Source organism: Erinaceus europaeus, chromosome 5 (genome assembly GCF_950295315.1).
Source record: "Erinaceus europaeus chromosome 5, mEriEur2.1, whole genome shotgun sequence".
Taxonomy (NCBI): Eukaryota; Metazoa; Chordata; class Mammalia; order Eulipotyphla; family Erinaceidae; genus Erinaceus; species Erinaceus europaeus.
In genome coordinates, this window is record NC_080166.1 from 50646905 (window position 1) to 50670390 (window position 23486).

General features: G+C 40.0%; 1 protein-coding gene across 1 annotated transcript in view; it reads right to left on the reverse strand.

Moving 5' to 3' along the window:
- NDUFAF2 (NADH:ubiquinone oxidoreductase complex assembly factor 2) overlaps positions 1 to 23486 on the reverse strand; it is a 445591-nt gene that overhangs the window by 191538 nt on the left and 230567 nt on the right. The window contains exon 4 of the mRNA XM_060191304.1: positions 476 to 633. Coding sequence (XP_060047287.1) covers positions 476 to 633 — 158 coding nt within the window. The remainder of the gene's footprint in view (positions 1 to 475; positions 634 to 23486) is intronic.

Sequence of the window (23486 nt, forward strand, 5' to 3'; positions counted from 1 at the left end):
CATAAAAAGTTCTAACACTTCCACCCTGTTAGATATTGCATTTATATCTAGCTTATTCACTTCTGCCTCCACATTGAGTAACTAGGGAAATAATGATGTCACTACTCAGTATGATACTTATTAAATTCTCGATTTAGCCACATGGTTCTGGAAACTTAATAAATCGCACCTTCACCTTCATAATAAATTCATACAAGTGTGATTTTTTTACAAGGAGAAAGTTGGGAGGAAAGTGTCTAGTGAATTATTTAGTGAACATATATTTATTAGATAGAATTAAAAATGATATTATATATTTTTGATAGATTCAGAGAGGGAGAGAGAAGAAACCACAGCACTCACGAAGGAGCCAGGCTCAAATCAGGGTTGTACACATGACAAAGCAGTATATTATACAACTGAACTATTTCACTGGCTTAAAAACATATATCCTAAATATATATCCTAAATAAATATAAATAAATAAATATTCTACCTGGTTCTACTGTTCCAGAAAGGCCATCTGTACACTTGCAGCAGAGGGATGTTTTGTTGTTGTTGTTGTTGTCTGTTTTTTTGTGTTGTTTTCAGGAAAATAAGTGTCCTCCAGGAGCAGTGGATTCGTGGTGTAGGCACTGAGCCACAGCAATAACTCTGGAGGCAAAAATAAATAAATAAATAAAAGAATAAAATAAAATACACACTGCCTATGGTTAAGTGTAGAAAATCAGCTTGTGGAGGCTGGGATGTGATGTACCTGATTAAGTGTGGATGTTACCATGAACAATGACCCAGGTTCAAGCCCCCGGTCCCTAGCTACTAGAGAAAAGTTTCATGAACCGAGAAGTGCTACAGGTATCTCACAGTCTCTCTCTCTCTCTTCTCTCTCTCTCCCTCTCTACTCCACTTCCCTCTCAATTTCTCTGTGTGTTATCAAATAAAATCAGTGAAGTTTTAAAAATTTAGCTTGACAACCAAATATAGCTAAACAGAAGTATATTTCCCACCAGATGTGCAACACATGATTCTTGCAGTTTTGCATTAATCTTCATTTTTCATAATGTTTACCACTGTCACTGTGTATGGACAACATTTTTTTTAGTCTACAGTTTACCGAATAGTAAGTTTAGATTATGTTTGTAGAATTTTCTTTCAATCAGGACAGTATGCTACCTGTCTTTTAGGTCTATGATTCCCAAATAAAAGTTTAACCTCTTTTTATAATTTTAAGACTATGAGCTATTGCCATTCACAATAAAAATCTATACAGAAGAATAACATATATTTTTTTAAAAAAATTAAAAGCAGGCACAACCTGCATTTGCCAAATGGGAAATGACAAGGAAATTGACTAGAAACCAATTGGGTAAAATAATAAATCAACCAATAGAGATAAGTTCATGCAAAATAGCTTGAGGTTGAGCTTCCATTATTTTCTACTATATGCTTTTAATTTTTTCAATTAGTCCCAGTGATTCCCTCTTCAATTAAGTACAAGAAAGGGCTGCCCATTGTCACTGTTGCTATTCAACACAGTGTTGTATGTCCTAGCCATAGCAATTAGGCAAGAGAAAGGAATTAAAGAGATACAAGTTGAAAGAGAATATGTAAAGCTATCTATTTACAGATTACTTGATAGTATACATAGAATGTAAATATATAGAAATCCAAAAGAATACAGTAGAATACTAGGGGGAATTATTAAATAATATAGTAAAGTGGCAGGATTCAAAATTAACATGCAAAAATCAGTGACATTCCTCTAGACAAACACTAAGTTATGGTGATCAGGTGGTGCTGCTCTCAGTTGAGCACACCTAGTACTATGTGTAAGGACCCAGGTTCAACCCTACCTGCAGGAGGGAAGCTTCACAAGTGGAGAAGCAGTGCTGCAGGTGTCTCTGCTTCTCTCTCTCTCTTTCCCTCAATTTTTGTCTCTATCCAATATATATATATATATATACACACTATATATATATGTATATATATATATACACACACACTATATACAGTGTGTGTGTGTGTGTGTGTGTGTGTGTGTGTGTGTGTGTGTATAACACAAAGGTAGAAGAAGAAATTCAGAAACTAAGTCAATTTACTATAGCAGCAAAACAATCACGTCTCTAAGAATAAACTTAATAAAGAAAAATTATGAGTCAATATTCAAAGAAATAGAAAGAAATACCCAAAAAAGGGGGGTTGAATATACCATGTTCATGGGTTGGAAAAATTTGCATCATCAAAATGACCATGCCTCTGCATGTTTTAACTATTTCCCCAGCACCATTTATTGAAGACAGTCTCCTTTCTCCATGTAATACTTTGGGCCCCCTTATCAAAGATTGGATGTCCACAGGTGTGGGGGATTAGTTAGTTCTGGGCTTTCAATTCTGTTCCACTTGTCTGTGTGCCTATTTTTGTTCCAGTACCAGGTTGTTTTGATGATGATAGCCTTATAATATAGTTTGAGATCTGGGAGTGTGATGCCTCCATTTCTGTTTCTTTTCCTCAAGATTGTTTTGGCAATTCTAGGTGTTTTCTGGTTCCAGTAAATTATTGTAATTTTTGCTCTATTCTCTTAAAGAAGCTTAGTGGAACTTTGATGGGCACTGCATTAAATTAGTATATGGTTCTGGGGAGAATATTTATTCTGATGATATTAATTATTCCAATCCATGAGCATGGGATGTCTTTCCATTTCTTGATATCATTTTCTATCTCCTTAAATAGTGACTCATAGTTTTCAGTATGCAAGTCTTTCACTTCTTTGGTCAGGTTTATTCCTAGGTATTTTATTGGTTTTGGTTCAACAGTGAATGGGAATGAATACTGGATATCCTCTTCTTCAGATTTAGTATTTGCATAAAGAAATGCCACTGATTTTTGTACACTGATTTTGTAGCCTGACACCTTTCTGTATCGCCTAATAACTTCCAGTAGCTTTGTGCTGGATTCCTTAGGTTTTTCTATGTATACTGTCATATCATCTGCAACTAGTGAGAGCTTGTCTTCTTCATTTCCAATCTCTATTTCTTTGCCTAGATATATAACCGATCACATGAGATAGGGCATATGGTCACATGTATCCATAAATTAGAGCAAAATATATACCTTAAAGAAAAAGTGCACAATAGTCTGCAGTGAGTCAGTATATGCAGCAAGCAAGTAGAAAGACCTAAAAAGACACCATAAACTTCTTAATAAAATAGTGTCTACTTAGACTTAGATAACATCCTCACCTACACTGTATTCACTCCAAAGCTAACCTTATCAAAGTAAGGACTGCAAAAGCTGAATAAGGGCAAGAGTTGGCATACTTTAACTATGACTCTTTAGTCACTATCAGGCCACCTCATCAGCTGGGGCCCTATTCAGGGAGTCTTGAGATTCCCAAACAGACATGACGGGCCTACATCTTGAATATATTCCTCTCTCCATTGTTACTGGTCATCTCTACTAGAAACAACACAATAGACCCCTTTGTGGGCCCCCATAGAACCTTGTCCTCAACATGGGTCAACAACAGTAGAGAATGTTCCATCTTCCAAAGGGAGGTTGGACAACATACTCTATGTTCCACCTGAGGAAGATGGGTCCTGAAATTGGGGCAGCTTGGAACATTCCTACTCATGACCACAGAATGTGAGCTCAGATCTACAGAGATGAAGAGGTCACATAGACTCCTAAGCTGAATATGGGCCCCAGATCAGATCAAATCAATGGGGTTTACAGTCAACAATATTTATACACCTTTCCCATATCTAGGAACTACTCTCTTCCCTGATCCAACTTTCTGGTCCTATTTCCAGCCATGACACCATCTCCCCAGACAATAACTTGGATTCACCTGCATATCAGATGTCAGGCTCAGGAAAAAAAAAAAAACTAGTATAGTCATGGGCTGTTTGGAATACAACTAAAATAGGACTACTAACTCTCTACCAAATGGAGACCCCACCCCCCCTGCAATTCTTCATATGAACCATTCCAGCGTTTAGGTTCATGTGTGTTTGGCTTTGTATGCTAACTCTTTTTTCAGCCACCAGGTTCCAGATGCTACCATGATGCCAATCAGACTTCCCTGGGCAGTCAACCCCACCAATGTGTCCTGGAGCCCCACTTTCCCAGAGCCCCACCCCACTAGAGAAAGAAAGAGATAGGCTGGGAGTATGGATCGACCTGTCAACACCCATGTTCAGCGGGGAAGCAATTACAGAAGCCAGACCTTCCACCTTCTGCACCTCATAATGACGCTGGGATAAAGAATACCCCATACTCCCAGAGGGATAAAGAAGAGGAAAGCTATCAGGGGATGGGATGGGATATGGAGTTCTGGTGGTGGGAACTGTGTGGAGTAGCATCCTTCACTTCCTGACTTCAAGATCTATTATAAAGTTATTATAATCAAAACTTCCTGGTACTAAAATCAAAATAGACCCACAGGTCAATGTAATATGATTAAAATTTCAGAAATTAGTTACCAAAATATAGGCAACTAATTTTTGACAAGGGGGAGTAGAACATTAATTAGAGAAAGGAGAATCTCTTCAATAAGTAGTGTTGAGGAAATTGAGTTGAAACATAAAGAAGAATGAAAGACCACCACATAACACCCTGCACAAAAGTCAACTGCAAATGGATAAAAGACATAGACATCAGACCAGAAATCACTAAATATATAAAAGAAAATATTGGCAGAATACTTCAGAAGTGTCTTCAAAGACTCAAGTCCAACAGCAAGCAAAACAAAAATAAAAATAAACCAATGGGATACCATACATAAGAAAGGACAGAAACGGGAGTTAGGCAGTAGTCAGCTGGTTAAGCACACGTGGCTCAAAGAACAAGGACCAGAGTAAGGATCCCGGTTCAAGCCCCCAGCTCCCCACCTACAGGGGAGTCGCTTCACAGGCAGTGAAGCAGGTCTGCAGGTGTCTATCTTTCTCTCCCCCTCTGTCTTCCCCTCCTCCCTCCATTTCTCTCTGTCCTATCTAACAACGATGGCATCAATAACAACAATAATAACTACAACAACAATAAAAAAATACAAGGGTAACAAAAGGGAAAATAAGGAAATAAAAAAAAGAAAAGAAAGGACAGAAATAAGTATTAGAGAGGATGTGGGGGAAAGGAACTTTCCCACACTACTGTTGGCAATGTAAATTTGTCTAATTCCTATGGAAAACAGTCTGAGACTTCTCAAAACTCAAGAAATGGATGTACCCTATGACTTGGCAGTTTCCTTCCTGGATATTTATCCAAGGAAGGAAAACACATATTCAAAGAGATATATGTATACCTATGTTCACAGCAGCACAGTTTGTAATATCCCAAACCTGGAAGCAACCCAGATACTCAACGACAGAGGAATAGCTAAGTTGCAGTACATATACACAACAGAATACTATGCAGCCATTAAAAATGGCAAAGTCATCTCCTTTGCAATGTCTTGGTCAGAACTTGGAAATATCATTCATTCTTCCACTGATGGGAAGCTTTTGGGTTGTTGATTCTAGGTTTTTGCAAAACAGTGCTACAATGAACCTGGTTGTGCATTTTTCAAATATGTATTACATATATATTTATATTTTGTGCTTTTCTAGAGCAGTTTAGCTTTGGTTTATAATGTGCAGGGGACTGAACATGTGACCTTAGAGCATCAGGCACCAGAGTCTTTTTTTTCCCTTTTGTTGCCTTTTTTGGTTGTTGTTGTAGTTATTGTTGTTGTTGTTATTGATGTCGTCGCCATTGTTAGATAGGACAGAGAGAAATGTAGAGAAGAGAGGAAGACAGAGAGGGGGAGAGAAAGACAGACACCAGCAGACCTGCTTCACTGCCTGTGAAGCGACTCCTCTGCAGGTGGGGAGCCGGGAACTCGGACTAGATTCCTTAAGCCGGTCCTTGAGCTTTGTGCCACCTGCGCTTAACCTGCTGTGCTACTGCCAGACTCCTGATACCATAGTCTTTTGCATAGCCATTATTATTCTATCTCCCCAGCCCTCTTATATACATTTGTTATTACTCTTTTTTTAAATTTTTTAATTTATTTGTAAAAGGAGACATTAACAAAACCATATGATAAGAGGGGTACAACTCCACACAATTCCCACCACCAGATCTCGGTATCCCATCCCCTCCTCTGATAGCTTTCCCATTCTTTATCCCTCTTGGAGTATGGACCCAGGGTCATTGTGGGATGCAGAAGGGGGAAGGTCTGGCTTCTGGAATTGCTTCCCCACTGAACATGGGTGTTGACAGGTCGATCCATACTCACAACCTGCCTCTTTCTTTCCCTAGTAAGGTGGGGCTCTGGGGAAGCAGAGCTCCAGGACACATTGGTGGGGTTGTGTGTCCAGGGAAGTTTGGTCGGCATCATGCTAGCATCTGGAACCTGGTGGCTGAAAAAAGAGTTAACATACAAAGCCAAACAAATTGTTGAGCAATCATGGACCTAAAGGCTGGAATAGTGCAGATGAAGTGCCTGGCGGGGGGGAGGGGTTCTGCATTTTGTAGACAGCTAGTGGGCATATTTTAGTTATACTTCAAGGGGCCTGTGGCTATACTAGTTTTTTTTTTTCCCTGAACCTGAAATCTGATATACAGGTGGATCCAAGTTATTGTCTGGGGAGATTATGTCATGGCTGGAAAAGGAACAGAAAGCTGGATCAGGGAAGAGAGTAGCTCCCTAATATGGGGAAGGTGTATAAATATTGTTGACTATAAACCCCATCGATCTGATTTGATTTAATTGCCACTAGGGTTATTGTTGGGGCTCTGTGCCAGCACTAGGAATCTACTGCTCCCAGAGGCATTTTTTTTCTTTGCCCTCTCTCTCTCTCTCTCTAAAACTAGATAGGACAGAAAAATTGAGAGAGGATGAGGAGATAGAGAAAGGGAAAGACACTGCATACCTGCTTCACCTGAAGCAGACCCCCTGCATGTGGGGGCGGTGGCTCGAACCTGGGTCCATTGCGCTTTGCAATACATGTGCTTAACTAGGTACGTCACTACCCAGCCCCCTCTTATATACATTTTAAACTAAGGATTACTGAACAGTAAAGTATGTTTTTTTCAACTTTGGAAGATATTGTAAAACAGTTTAATTTTTTAATCTCACCAAATGCATAAAAGATTTTGTGAATCTATAGTTTAACCTCCATGTATTATTATCAGTCTTTTACATTTTTGCCAGTGATATGACTAGATCACAGTAGTTTTGATTTGTACTGACTGATCACTTATAAGATTAAATATCTTTATATTATCTGACCATATGCAATTCTTCTTCTGTGAAAAACTACTTCATGCCTTTTGCCTACAGGGGCAGAGGGATAGTGTTGGAGGGTGCTGTGTGCTATCTCACTGAATTTTATAAGGTCATTATATATTCTAGGTCTGATTTGTAATTAATGTCCATTGAGTATCTCAAGATTCTAATTTGTCTTTTCATTTGCTTTTGATGAGTACAAGAGCTTACTTTTTTATTATTAGAAGAGAGGGAGAGACAGAGAACAGGAGGCATGGAGGGAGAGAGGGGGAGAGGAAGACAGTGAGAGAAACAAAGAGAGACAGATAGAGAGAGAGAAATGGAAAGAGAGAAAGAGGACCACAGCTCCAAAGCTTCCTCCAGTGTAGCCAGGATTGAATTCAAACTTGGGTTGCACACATGGCAAAGCAACACATTATCCAACTGAGGTATGCTGTTGACTCCACGTGCTTACTTTTTAAAAAATATTTGTTTGTTTGTTTACTTTTTGTTGCCCTAGTTGTTTTTATTGTTGTTGTAATTATTGCTGTTGATGTCATCGTTGTTGGATAGGACAGAGAGAAATGGAGAGAGGAGGGGAAGACAGAGGGGAGAGAAAGAGAGACACCTGCGGACCTGCTTCACCACCTGTGAAGCAACACCCCTGCAGGTGGGGAGCCAGGAACTCAAACCCGGATCCTCCCGCCGGTCCTTGCGCTTTGCGCCCCATGAGCTTAACCTGCTGTGCTACCACCCTACTCCCAACGTGCTTACTTTTAATAAGCCCTGTACAACTTTTCACTTTGCCCCGAAGAAATAATGCTATATTTGTTGGTTTTTCTGACTTTTTCATAGAATATTTACTAATTTAATCCAAATCTTTTCCAAAATGTATAATTATCCTCTTGATACATTATTTTTTATGTTTTTGTTTATTAATGGGTAGAGACAGAGAGAAATCGAGAGGGGAGGGGAGATAGAGAGGAAGAGACACCTGTAGCCTTGCTTCACCCCTTGCAAAGCTTCCTCGATACCCCACCCCCAGGTGAGGGTCAGGGGCTGGAGCCTGCGTCCTTATGCATTGATTGAAACATGTGTGCTCAACCAGGTGTGCCACCACCAGCCCCCCTCTTGATATATTTAAACGAGGTGTTCCATCAGTTTTATCTATCTGAAGAAATCTTTTCTGGAATCTTCTAACCAGCTCCATCCTGGGCAGGCTGTTTCCTAGGTATTATTGTTATTACCATGAGGTTTCCATACAACCTATCTTTGAGACTCTTGTCTCTGTTTACAGGATGTCAGGTCTTGAGAAAGGTCATAAGAAAGAGAAAGACTTATAGATTTATTCTGTCCTTACATTTTTGAATGGGGACGGAACTGAAATTGGAGGCAGAAGGGGGGGAGAGGGGGGGTGGTTAGCGCAAGGACTGGCTCCAGAATCCCGGTTCCAGCCCCTGGCTCCCTCACCTGCAGGGGCGCCGCCTCACAGGTGGTGAAGCAGGTCTGCAGGTGTCTGTTTTCCCCTCCTCTCTCGATTTCTCTCTGTTCTATCCAACAAGGATGACAGCAATAACAACAACAATGATAAACAACAAGGGCAACAAAGGGGAAAAATAGCCTCAGGGAGCAGTAGATTCTTAGTGCAGGCACTGAGCCCCAGCAATAACCCTGGAAGCAAAAAAAAAAAAAAATTGAAATTGGACATTGTTTTCCACCCAAAGTTGGAAGGCAATGTTTTATTGTCTTATAATACCAAGTGTTATATTCTGAGAGATTTGTTGCTATTCTAATTCTTGATTCTGGTATGAATTCATTCTCAGCTTTCTGGAGATGGTAGGATTTTCTCTTCCCCTTAGTCCCTTGAAATGTCTTGGTGATATGATATGGTGTGCATCTCTTTTAGAACACTGTACTGGACAAACATACTTTTCAGTTCTGAGAAATTTTCTTGAATTACTTTCTATAATATCCTTCTCCTATTTTTTGTCTCCTCTTTCTGGAACACCTGTTAATTCGCTAATCGATTTTCTGGAGTGGCTGGATTTTATCTTTCACTCCTATTTTTCTATTTTTGTTTTAACCTTTATTATTGGGTAGATAGAAACAGAGAGAAATTGAGGGGGGCGAGAGAGAGAGAGAGAGACCTGCATCCCTGTTTTACCACTCATGAAGCTTTCCCTCTGCAGGTGGGGACCAGGGGCTTGAACCCAGGTCCTTGCGCACTTGTAATGCATACATTTCACCAGGTGCTCCACGGCCTGGCCTCTCACTCCTACTTTCTGTATCTTTGTCTTCTCATTTTATTTTCTGGGGTATTTCCTAAATCGTATTTCTTTTTCTAAGCCCCTTCCCACTTACTGTTTTAATTTTAATATCTAACAGTTTGCCTTTTTATTCTCTGCTTTTCAAACATAGTTCCACGTTCTCCTTTTATGAATGTACTTTTGCTCTTTTTTTACTAAACATCTCAGTCACAGCGCAGGTTTGCCTTGCTCTTCTGGTTTTCCCTAATTGTTTGCTCAAATCAAGTTGCCCAGCAGAAGGCTGATTAGCAACTGTGCGTGTGCATGTAGCTTATTGACTGCAGTCTTCACTGTAGGGGCGCTATCTGGGTCTATTCCTCAAGATCACCAATGTCTAGCTCTTAGATAATTCCTAGGGGACTTCCTGATGTCAGGATCTTCATTCTTTTCTCTCCCCCAGTGAAGATTTCTATTTTTTCTGCCAGGTGCATAGGGGTTGTCAGCCAGCAGTCTGGGAACTGAGAAGGTCAGGGGTAGTTGCTGTGCAAGTGGGAAAAGAATAATTGCTTCATTAACACACTGTCAGCGAAGTCCTCACCCTATCTTCACCCTCTCCTTCCAGAAATACCTGCGTCTTGAGGGATTTTACAATGCAAATTGAGTTTCTGTGCAGCTTTGCTCACTGCCAGTGGAGGATCGTTTTCCCTAGTCTGTTAAGACAGTACCTATGTGCTTTTCCAATCTTCACATTTCTGAGGCTGCTCTCATTTTCTTATGGTTTCCCCTTTTGTTTTTGACTCCTCCTTTTAACTGGAAATTCAACGTAAGCTTTTGAAGGGACTGACAGATCAACTCAACAAATATATATCGAACACCTACCTATCTTGTGCCAGATTCACAGGTCTATCACAACATTAATGGATTCGTGGGCCTTGGCTATTATTAAATGTTGAGCTGGAATGACAGACGTTTCTCAAGTCTTTATTGTTCTCCTCATGACCAGTGGGCTACTTTCTCCTGCTCTGGTGCCCTTTGTTTATTTTGTTTTTCCTCCAGGGTACCATTAATCCTTTCTGTCATCTGCTATCTACTAAAAACATCTTCTTCCATCTTGAATTTCCTTCTAGATTTAAGTACATAACCTATTTCTGAGTCTATGCCCTTTTCCTACATAAAAATGTCTGCTTTACCAGTTTGGAATAGAGAGGATTTGAAAATGCCTTCTAGTAAGAAAAACCACTTCCAATTATTAAATCTAAAAATAGATCAGCCTTCCCCATCTCAATGAACAGTGTGCTATGATTCTATCTGTGTTATATACCTGGCTAGTGACTCTAGGTAGAGCTTTTAGGATTGATCACTCCAGACATCTAGACGATTATTAACTGCCAGGCACTACTATGTGCCAGCCATTTCCATATGTGCTGGGTGGTCTGGTTTCAGGAGGCACAGTATATGAGTTCCATCTCCATGATCATTGCTTACACTACACTGGATAGATGGATCGTTACTTGTTCTTCGTTTTTTCAAATGCAAAATAAAGATCATGATGCCTGCCTCAAATCAGTTTCCTCTTCTATAAAATGAATATAATAATAATAATAAGCCCTCCAAGAGATCACTTTCCAGATTAGATGACAATATATGTCAAGTTTGTAGCATGGCATCCTGTGCTACTTATCATATAATTAATATTGTAATTATTTCTGTCCTCATCCTACTTACTAGTTAGAAAACAGAACTGAATTTGTCCATGGATGCAGGGTTAATCCACAGTCAAAGTGGAACATAAACCAGCAATACTGATGCAACTGACGACTTTACGTGTGTGTGTGTGTGTGTGTGTGTGTGTGTGTGTGTGTGTGTGTGTGAATGGAACATGTATCATTTAAAATGCAGTTTATCTTAGTCTTTTGGATTATTTATTAACTGCCAATATATATGAGACAACATGGATTTTAAATGAAACAGACTCAGTCCTCAGCAATGATTTAATAAATAGATCAGATGTGGGGAGGTATGCGCACAGTAGATAGCATAGCACCGGTGTCTGAGTCTAGGAGGGTCGAGGAGAGCTCCTTCCCAGCATGACAGCCCCACTGTAGGCTCTAGGAGCTCAGATGGCTTGAACAGGGCATTGATGTGGGGTGGGCTTCAGGAGGAGGGAGCAGTCGCAACCCTGGACAGAATGTCAGGGTAGAGACATCTGTATAAGGAAGGGGGTGGTACTGACAGAGCAAGAATGGTTACGTACAGGGGAGGTCATCAAAGAAGTAAATGTATTAAAGACAAAGGAGACAGCATTAGCAAGTATGGAAAAGACAAAAACTAAAGCCAGTTTCCTGGTGTTGAATCAGAATGGAGGGTACTGATATAAATGTATATCTGTTATGGAAAACTGAAGGGCAGTGGAGCTAGCATTAATGGTTATACAAAAAGACTTGCATGCCTGACGCTCCAGAGTCCCAGGTTGAATCCCCCACACCAACATAAGTCAGAGCTGAGCAGCTGAGCAGAGTTCTGTTCTCTCTCTCTCTCTGTGTGTGTGTGTATCTCTTTCTTAGCAAAATAAAACAATTAACTAGCAAAAAAGAAAAAGAAAAGAGGAAGGAAAATAGGAAGAATAGGAAGAAAGGAAGGAAGGAAGGAAGGGAAAAGAAAAGAAAGAAATTGAAATTGTAGTTCATAAACTTTCTATACACAAAAAAAGTTTCAACCCCAGTAGTCCAGGAAGTGGCTCAGTGGATAAAGAAAATGAAGTCCCGGAGTTCAATCCCTGGTAACACATGTTACCAGAGTGATATCTGGTTCTTTCTCTCTTCTCCTAGCTTTCTCACAAATAAATAAATAAATACAAATTTTTTAAAAAGTTTCAAGCACAGGTAACTTCAGGGTAAAGTCCTAGATGTAAACATTATTAACAAAATTAGCAAATCAAGAAACCTCACCTCTCCAGAGCTCTACCCCACTAGGGAAAGATAGAAACAGACTAGGGGAAAGATAGAAACAAACTAGGTAGTGGCACACCTAGTTAGGGCTCACATTACAATATGCAAGGATGCAGGTTCAAGCCCGTGGGCCCCACCTGCAGGCAGAAAGCTTCAGAGTGGTGAAACAGGGCTGCAGGTCTCTCACTGTCTCTCTCCCTCTCTATTTCCCCCTCTCCTTTCAAATTCTCTCTGTCTCTATCCAATAATAAACAAACAAATAAATAAGAAACAGGCCTAAGGGTATGGATCGACTGCCAATGCCCATGTCCAACAGAGAAGTCAGAATTCTCACCTTCTGCACCCCAAAGAGAATTTTGGTCCAAACTCCCAGAGGAATAAACAATAGGGAAGTTTGAACTAGTAGTAAAACATTGAAAAAATAGCAAGTCAAATCTGACAATATTAAAATGATAGTACATCACAACCAAATGGAGTTTATTCCAGAAAATGCAGGGTTAGTTTAACTGTAGAAAATAGTTAACCAAGGAGCTGGGTGGTGGCGCACCTGGTTGAGTGCACATGTTACAATGTGCAAGGACCTGGGTTCAACCCCCCAGCCCTCACCTGCAGGGGGAAAAGCTTTGCTAGTGATGAAGCAGGGCTGCAGGTGTCTCTCTGTCTCTCTCTCTCTCTCTCTCTCTCTCTCCATCACTCCTTGCCCTCTTGATTTCTGATGGTCTCTATCCAACAAATAAATAAAGATAATTTTTAAAAAGTTAAAAAAAAAGAAAATAGTTAACCAAATTAATAAACTGGAAAAAAAAAACTATCTTTGTATTTGTAGAAAAAGCACTTGACCAGGCCCAGTGGAAATCCTAGTGCTACGTCAAGGGAAAACTCTGGAGAACCAGTTGTGTTAAAGGGAATAAGACAGTCAGCTGTCCGAAGACATGCAAATGCAGAAATCCAAGGCTATTCTTGACACATGCTACTAGCATATTCTCAATAACTTCTTAAACACTGTGTATCATGCTATACTTTAAACTCAGGGTTTCCTGGGCCCCATTTTAAAAGTTATTTGCATCCTTTGAAATAGGTTCTCCTTATACCCTCAAGATACACAGTGACATATGCTAATCTAGGGAAGAGACCACATGCAGTATTTTTTCTCTTATGTGATTTTTTAATTACCTCTGTCTGTTTGGGGCAAATTGTACTCTACTACAGGAATTGTATTTGGACCAATCCATCTAGTCCTGCTTACAGATTACATAATATTTATATGAATTCAGAAAAATAACATGGTTAGAGCAGTCTGGAAAGACTTCTTGAGAGAACAGATGTTCTTCACTGTGGCCTGTTGTGTGTATAGTTTTGTTTTTGCTTTTCCACCAGGGTTATTGCTGGGGCTCTGTGCCTGCACAATAAATCCATTGCTCCCAGTAGCCATTTTTCCTTTTATTATTGTCATTATTATTATTTGGTAGACAGGTAGAAATTGAGAGGGGAAGGAGATATAGTGAAATAGAGACAGCTGAGGACCTGCTTCAATGCTTGTGAAGCTTCCCCCATGCAAGTGGGGTGAGGGGGCTCAAACCTGAGTCCCCATGCAGGCGCCACTGCCAGGCCCTCTACTCTTCAAATGCCACGGTTACTGCGACTTTCCTCTGTTCATATACCATCCTACACATGCCCACTTGATGCTGCCACCATGATGGAAACTGACAATTTTCTAATTCATTTTAATATTTTAAGTTCAAACATGTACAAAATTGTTAATCCCACATCTATAAAAAATTACATTGTCGGGGGTCGGGCGGGGGCGCAGTGGGTTAAGCGCATGTGGCGCAAAGCGCAGGGACCGGCGTAAGGATCCCGGTTCGAGCCCCGGGCTCCCCACCTGCAGGGGAGTCGCTTCACGGGCGGTGAAGCAGGTCTGCAGGTGTCTTATCTTTCTCTCCCCCTCTCTGTCTTCCCCTCCTCTCTCCATTTCTCTCTGTCCTATCCAACAACGAATTGTGTCAACAAGGGCAATAATAATAACCACAACGAAGCTACAACAAGGGCAACAAAAGGGGGAGGAAAAAGGCCTCCAGGAGCGGTGGATTCATGTTGCAGGCACCGAGCCCAGCAATAACCCTGGAGGAGGAAAAAAAAAAATTACATTGTCAAGGAAATATTTACGAGGATCATACCAGGTAGAATGTGCATCTTGCACCACATGGGAAGTGCTATGGCGCTGGAGGTGGTTTCCGTGCTGTGATGACTCTCCTTCTCTCTCTACCTCTCCAGTTCTCTATCTGAATGAAAAGTGGTCAAGGACCTGTGAAAGTATGCATGCTCAAGGTCCCCAGATCCACAAGAGGAGGAAAGGAAGAAGGAAAGAAAGGAGGAAGGAAAGAAGGGAGGGAGGGAGGGAGGGAAGGGAAGGAAGGAAGAAGTTTAAAGACCATAGAAGATATCAGGGAGTCGGGTGTTAGCTCAACGGGTTAATCGCACGTGGCAAAGTACAAGGAGCAGGGTAAAGATCCCAGTTCTATCCCTCGGCTCCCCACCTGCAGGGGAGTCGCTTCACAGGCAGTGAAGCAGGTCTGCAGGTGTCTGTCTTTCTCTCCCTCTCTCTGTCTTCCCCTCCTCTCTCCATTTCTCTCTGTGCTATCCAAAAACGACATCAATAACAACAACAATAAAACAACAAAGGCAACAAAAAGGAATAAATAAATAAATATTTCAAAAAAAAAAAAGAAGTTATCTATCAAAAAGAGACTTTCAGGGTCCAGGAGGTAATTCACCTTCCATGTGCCTGTGTGTGAGGTTCTGGGTTCCAATCCCAGCATCACACAGGGCAGCATGGATGACACTGGGGGAAGTCCATAGTTGGTAGAGTAGCACTATGTGACTGCTCTGTTCACTGTCTCTCCCTTTCTCTAAATTAAATAATTAAAAGAATACTGATCTGGGGAGGCCACTCAGTGGTATTGCATATGTAGGTATCCCTGGGTTTATTCACCAACACAGCATGAATTTCTTAAAATTAAAAATGAGACATCCAGGGCTGGAGAGATAGCATAATGGTTATGCAAAAAACTTCCATGCCTGAGACTCTGAGATCTCAGGTTCAATTCCCAGCACCATCATAAGCCAGAAGTGAGAGGTGCACTAGTGTGTGTGTGTGTGTGTGTGTGTGTGTGTGTGTGTGTGTGTTTCTCTCTGTATCATGTACACATATATTTCTCAGTACATTCACTAGATACATGAAAGCACTTTAAATGGAATTTCTACTAGTGTTTGCTAACTGCTGTGGTCTAAACATTTATGGTCTTTCCCAACCCACCCCAAAATCATATTTCAAAATCCTAACCGCTCAGGTGATGTTTTTAGTAGAAAAAATAATTAGGACATAGGAGTGGAACCTGATGCATGGATGCAAGGGCCCTGTAACAGATCTACTTTTACTCCATGTGAGGCTCTAGTGAAAATAAAGTGGTCTGTGAACCAGGAAACAAGTTCTCACCAAACAATGAATCTGCCAGTGCCTTGATCTTGGATTTCCCAGCCTCCAGAACTGTGAGAAATAAATTTCAGTTGTTATAAGTCACCTAATTTATGGTTTGTTATAGTAGCCTGAATAGGATAAGACACTAATACAGTGTTTCTTTCTATGAGCATGGAAAACACATTAAAGGGAGTTGTGTCCTCCGAGAAATAAACCTATAAAGATGCTAGGCGTCAAGTCATAAACCTACCAGAGAAAAACAAAGTAAAAAGGAAATATCCAGCAGAGCATTTTCCTTTGGTGTGTCCAGGGGATTTGTAACTTACTCTTTGTGCAAACTACTGCACATCTTGGAAGTGAATAGTTTAAATAAGGTAGTAATAGATTTAAGAGCACCTTTTGAAGTTACAATCCCTAAGGAAGATAAACCATAAGAATCATTCCATTCAAAAAGATTTCAAACACATGTTATAACAAAGGAACGAAATGGATCATAGTGTGAGCTGTATGCTGAATTCATGGGACGCAACATTCTCTTCCACCCTGGACCTGGTTCTGGATGAGTGCTTATGCAATTAATGTGTCTTTTTCTCAACACTTGACATAGTTGTTAGGAGTGATGTAAAGTATCCATATTAACTGCATTAAGTTAACAACCACTTCCTGTTGATAGTAACAAGACTTCAGATAATACCGAAAAGTATGACAAACTATTTTGATTTTACCACTGAAGTCCAAATACAAAGTCCATATACATAGGAAGATACTGAAATCAATTTACCATGACCTGGCTTTACCAAGCAAAGTCTGGTCAAGTCCTAAAGTATAGAGGCTCTGAAGCACAGGTCTAGCAGAAATGATAAATGTACATCTTACTGTATTATCTACCTTGTCTTCCATTTCAGAAGGCAAATGAGAGGTCTAAATTATAAGTTAAAGAGACCTCAGAAAAACACTAATATTACCTGTACTTAGGGTATGTAAGAGTGTGGTATGAAAATTATAGAGAAAAATTACTGCACTGATATATTCATATTATTTTTTTCAAGAAAGAAGCTTGAGTCACCAAAATAGCTTACATGGATAGTGTGCCTATTTTGTCATGCAGAAGACCCAGGTTCAAGGGAAGTTTCAGTGCTATGGTATCTTTCCCACTTTCCTTCTCTCTCTCTCTCTCTCTCTCTCTATCTCTCTCTCTCTCTGCCTCTGTCATTCTCAGTCTCAGAAATCTGCTTGGTGTGGTGAAGATCAAAAAAAAAAGGAAGGAAAGAAGGAAGGAAGGAAGGAAGGGAAAAGGGAGACTTTCAAAGTAAGAAAGGATTTAAATTGAATAAATTTACTCTATCTCTTCTTTAAGAGTATGCCCTTGGAAATTATACTCATTTTTGTAAATAATTTTAAACTTATATATATTAAGGAAATGTACATTTAGTGGTGACCGAATATAATTCTAACATTATGGTCTTTGTGAAGAACATAAAAAGAAATATAAGAAGGGGAACTTTCATAGCTACACTAAATGCAGAAGCTGAGAAATACAGACAGCAATGACTGAAACCCAAAATGACCAGAAAACATATACCTTAAAGCACAAGTGCACAGTAGTTTACAGTGAGTCAATAAATGTAGCAAGCAAGCAGAAAGACCTAAAAAGACACCATAAAGTACCTAATGAAATAGCTTCTACTTAGACCTAGATCCTTACCTACCTTCTATCACACCCAGTGATCATCTTACAAAAGAATTATTAAGTACAAAAACAAAAAACAAAAAAAAAAAAACACCTTTGAAACAGAACTGCAGAGCCTAAAGGATACTCTCCCTGGTCAACTAGAAAAATAAATAAATAAATAAATAAATAAATGTCACCTGAAAACTCAACAAAAATATGACCAGAATTTCTTCAGAAACTCTCCAAGCCAAAGGTGAGTACAGACACGGGTGGTTAGTGGACAGAAGAGGGGTGAGGGAGAGACTTCTAGGACAAAAAAAAAAAAAAAAAAAACCCATCAGGGATGTCTGGTGACAAATTGGGAGATTCTCAACTGAGACACTCCACTTCCAGGTAGAAGTTAACAAATGCTTTATAAAAATCAGCTAAAAACTCACCAATTTACTGTGACTTCTTAAGGTTCCAATGCTGTTACCCCACACAGGCTCGAACAATAGCAGGACATCAAATACACTAACCTAGCCTAGTGACTTAGGATAAAAAAAAATCTTCTCTGCTTCATAACTGTGACTTCTCAAGTAACTCAATTAGGCACAAGTGGATACAGGCAAGCCTGATCAGGAGTGAGGAAAAAGGTCTCAGAACTAGAGAAGCTGTGTTCAGTGGTATAGATGACATTTTTGTACTTACAAACTAGAGGACATGTTCAGAGGAAGAAAGGCAGAAAATTTGGGGGGGGCATAAATCTTATATTTTATTTGAACACTAAAGACAAAGGAATTCTCTAAGGCTTTAATGCCCACAGAGACTAGAACAACAGTAGGGAGACCCTATATTAACATCAAAGACACCACATTGCAAAAAAAAAAAAAATGAGGGGGTGGGGGTAGATAGATAGCATTATGGTTATGCAAAGATACTGTCATGCCTAAGGCTCCAAAGTCCCAGGTTCAATCTCCCGTACCACATAAGCCAGAGTTGAGCAATGCTCTGGTATTTCTGTCTTTCTCTCTCTGCATCTCTTAAAAAAAAAAAAAAAAAAAAGAGGCCTGACCTCTTTGAGAAAGACACTACACTGGTATGGTGACACAGGATAAAATCTCCCCTGCCCGTGGTCCGGGAGGTGGCACAGTGAGAAAGCTTTGGACTCTCAAGCATGAGGTCCTGAGTTCGATCCCCAGCAGCACATGTACCAGAGTGATATCTGGTTCTTTCTCTCTTCTCCTATCTTTCTCATAAAAAAGAAAAAAAAAATCTCCCCTGCCCCACCAACATGTAAAAGTAGGGAAATTGGACACCTTAGCCACAGCACCTCCTACTGTTGTAACAATGAAAACCGCACTAAATACAGAAGCTGAGAAATACAGATAGCGGTGACAGAAACCCAAAATGACCAGACAGACACAGATCTTTAAAAAAAAAAAAAGAGAGAGAGAGACAGATAGAGTTCAGAAAACTCATTATGAAATCAAGAAACCAAAGATTAAAGCAAGGACTCAGTAATAATTTTACAAAAGAATTACACAGAAAAAAAAAAAAAAACGCCAAACCTTCAAACAGAACTACAGGGCCTAAAGGATACTTTGAATGCAGCTGAGGTATAGTAAGAGACTTCAGAAGTAGACTTAATCAGGTGGAGAGAGAATATCAACACTAGAAGACACAACCACCACATTCTATGAATTTAAATCTCCTGGAGAGGAAAAGTTTAGGAAAAATGAAGCATCTCTCTATAAAATAGCAGACTCCATCAAAAAGATGAACATCAGAGTTACTGGGATCCCCAAGGAAGAAGAGTAGAGAAAATATTCAAAGAAATTATAGCAGAAATTTTTCCATATCTGAGCAATGTTCAAAATACTGAAATCCAAGAAGATTGGATCTTGAATCCAAAATGACACAAACCCAAGACATATTATTGTAAAACTATCCAAAACCAGGGACAAGGAAAAAATATTGCAGGCTGCTAGGAAAAAGAAGAGACATACAGAGGCAGAACCATCAGGCTTTTAATAGATTTCTCATCACAAATCCCAGAGGCAAGGAAGCATATTTAAAGTATTAAAAGGTAAGTATTGCCAGCCACAAATGCTGTATCCTGTTAAAATACCTTTCAACTATGAGGGAGAAGAAAATTTCTTTCAAACATTCAGAAACTGAAGGAAATTCACCAATCCTGCCTCGCAAGAATTACTGAGAAGAGTCCCACATGAAAAGAAGAAGCAAAGGAATTCCAACTTTTAATGAGATGATCAGTATTAGAATAGAACCAGGAAGACACGTGGTCCAGGAGGTGGCACAGTGATAAAGTTTTGGACTCTCAAGCATGAGGTGCTGAGTTCCCAGCAGCATATGTGCCAGAGTAATGTCTGGTTCTTTCTCTCTCCTCCTATCTTTCTCATAAATAAATAAATTTAAAAAAAAAGAACCAAGACGACAACAACAAGGAAAAACAGGCACAGGAAAAAGGAGAGCAAAATAGAGCAGCATGGTCCAGTCTTGGTCAAGGCCAACCTAAAAGGACAGTTGTGGATATTGTTAATTAGACACAATATTCATTATAAGCACAAAACAAAATATAACACAAAGACAAACAAGAAACATATATATAGGGTCTTGTACCAGAATCATCAGAGACACTTTTCCAGGATTTCCATCTGTAATAGGTCCTGAAAAGAGCCTATGAGCTGCTCGGCACTGGTAGCCCCAGGTATATGGTATTTGAGAATTATAGAAGTCTGGAAAAACTCACACAAGGTTGAATATACAAAAGAGTATCTTCCACTTCTCCCAGTTTCTGAAGAACCAGGACTCTCTGACAGGTGTGTTCTCAGAGAGACAATGTCCTTTGTAGCCTCCCTGAAAGAGCTCCAAGCAGAGGCCAGCTGCTCTGTCTGCCTGGGATACCTGAGAGACCCAGTGATTCTAGAATGTGGGCACAATTTCTGTGAAGCCTGCATCAGACAGTGCCATGATTGGCTCTGGGATTTTTTTTTTCCCCCGTCCCGTGTGCCTCCATCACTGCCCTGACAGGGAAGTCATGAAGAGCACTCAATTATGTAACATCACCAACACTGTCTAGCAGATTCCCTCCAGGAGGCATAGAGGGGAAGGGAGGAAGAGATGGGCCTGTGTGAGAAGCTGGACCTGCTCTGTGAGGTGCTATTTCCCCAATGCATCTCTGAGCATAGGGATCACCCCCTTAGGCTCACTGGACATGCTGCAGCTTCTCACATGGAGCTTCTGAAGAAGCAGAAGCTGCAAAGAAGGCACACAAATTGCAACTTACAAAGGTCACAGAAATGAGGAGAAAGATGGAAAATTGGAGGGGAGCATTACAGCTGGGAGTTGAAGCATCAAGGAAAATAAAAGCATTTGAGATTTCTGCCACACTGTCAATGGGGTAGAATGACGCAGAAAGAAAATTGAGGGAAAACAAAAGCCAAATTTTAAAACATTTGTCCACACTACAAAATCTGCTCCATCAAGTAACAGCAGCACTTGCAGCCAGATCTGGATTTGCTAAGAAATATTGGGGGTGCTCACATATTCAAACCCCAGCAGACTCGTCTTATGAATCCATACAAGTAAATTGTTCTCTCCCTCCAAATTATTTTGGCCTGAGCAAAATATGCAGCATATTTCAGGTAGAGTTGAATCTAGATCCTGAAACTGACTACCCAACTCTTCATTTCCTCAGACAGAAAGAGTGTGTCCTTTGGGAGGATATCCAGTCTCCTTGGATAATCCCCTGGCATTTATTTTTCACCCAGCTGTACGCAGTTGTGAGGGCTTTGATAGAGGCAAGCATTTCTGGCAGGTAGAAGCTAGAGGCCAAGACAAATGGGCCTTAGCTGTGTGTAAAGAGTCCTTCCCAAGAAATTCTCCAGTCTCACTCTCTTCACACTTCAGCTGATGGCAATTTCAATAGCTCACAACATGTGACTGTACCCAGAAGACGTCATGAGGATCGGTGTTTTTCTGGATTGTGAGTTGAGACAGCTGTCTTTTTTCCATTAGAACAGCAAGTTATATTTGTACAGATACACTAATCTAGTCCTAGAAGAGATGATGCTGTAATTCTGTACTGGGTACTATATATGTCCTTTAACATTAAGTATCCTGAATGGCTACTGCATGTCTTTTTTTTTTTTCCTTTTGATGCCCTTGCTGTTTATCATTGTTGTTGTTGTTATTGTTGTTGTTATTGGTGTCGTCGTTGTTGGATAGGACAGAGAGAAATTGAGAGAGGAAGGGAAGACCAAGAAGAGGAGAGAAAGATAGACACCTGTAGACCTGCTTCACCGCCTATGAAGCGAATCCCCATGCAGGTGGGGAACTGGGGGCTCAAACCGGGATCCTGATGCAGGTCTGTGCGCTTTCCGCCATGTGCCCTTAACCTGCTGCACCACCGCCCGGCTCCCTACTGCATGTCTTAGAGGATGATGTTGCTTGTATCTCATTTCTTCATTCTAAAAATGTTAATCAAATGTTAATAAAGAAAAAAAAGATATATATATACATATAGTAGGCAAGACCATTATAGAAAACCATTCACATAAAGTAACAAACAGGAAAAGAGTCAACAAGAACATAAAACAACCTTTAAACAAAAAAACAGAATAGCTATAAGCAAACCCACATCTATCAATAATCATCCTAAATGTGAATGGCTTAGCTAACAAATTCTATAAAACTTTCAAAAAAAACTATCCTAAAAGTATTTTAGAAAATTGTAGAAGGGTGAACAGTCTTAAACACATTCTATGAGGTGAGTATCACTTTGATCCCAAAAGCAGGAAAGGACTGTACCAAGAAAGAAAACTATAAACTATAAACCTATGTCCTTGATGAACACTGACGCAAAGATCCTGAACAAGATATATGTAAATCAAATACAATCACTTATTCACCAAGACTAGGTGAAATTCATCCCAGAGAAACAAGGATAGTTCAACATCCACAAGTCAATCAATATAATTCATCATATCAACAAAAAGAAAGATAAAAATCAGTCATATTAATTGATGCCAAAAAAAGCACTTGCCAAGATCCAACACCCACTTATGATAAAGACCCTCCAGAAAGGGGGACTAGAAGGATCCAAGATAATGAAATTGAACAACTTGTCCAAAAAATTGTATGCAACCACAAAAGGCCAATAACTGCCAAAGCATTTCTGAAAAAAAAAAATATATATATGGAGGTATCACACTTCCCAACTTCAGTTTATACTACAAAGCAATAGTCATCAAAACAGCATGGTACTGGAATAAAAATGGACACTTGGATCAATGGAGCAGAATCATAAGTCCAGAAATGAGCCCATACATATATAGTCACTTAATATACAAGAGAAGGTCCAGAACCATTCAATGGAGAAAAGGTTTTCTCAATAGATGGTGCTGGGAAAACAGGATAGCCACAAATAGAAAACTGAAAGTAGACCACCACCTAACACCATACACTCATGTCAAATCAAAATGGATTAAAGATCTAGATATTAGACCTAAAATTTATAGAATAAAAATTTATAGAACTAAAAAAATTTATAGAACTAAAATTTATAGAATAAAATGTCAGTGAAACTTTGTAGGACTTTCATACCAAAAATATATTTGGAGATCCAACCCCCTGGGCATGGGAAATAAAAACAAAAGTGCTGTGCAGATGTCCCCTCAGGCTAGTGCCAGTTCCCACGATGGGACATTCTCGGAGCTCCTGTTCCACCATGTTGTCCCCTCAGGCTAGTGCCAGTTCCCGAAAGAGTTAATATGATATCCTTGAAGTGCCCTTCCCAACCAATCCTGTCTCAGCTCATCACTCCTGGCTTTTGCCCTATAAATCCCTTCTTCTTCTGCCCCTCTCTCTCTTGCTCTCTCTTTTCACTTCGGTGATTAGACGCAGGGAAGGTTGC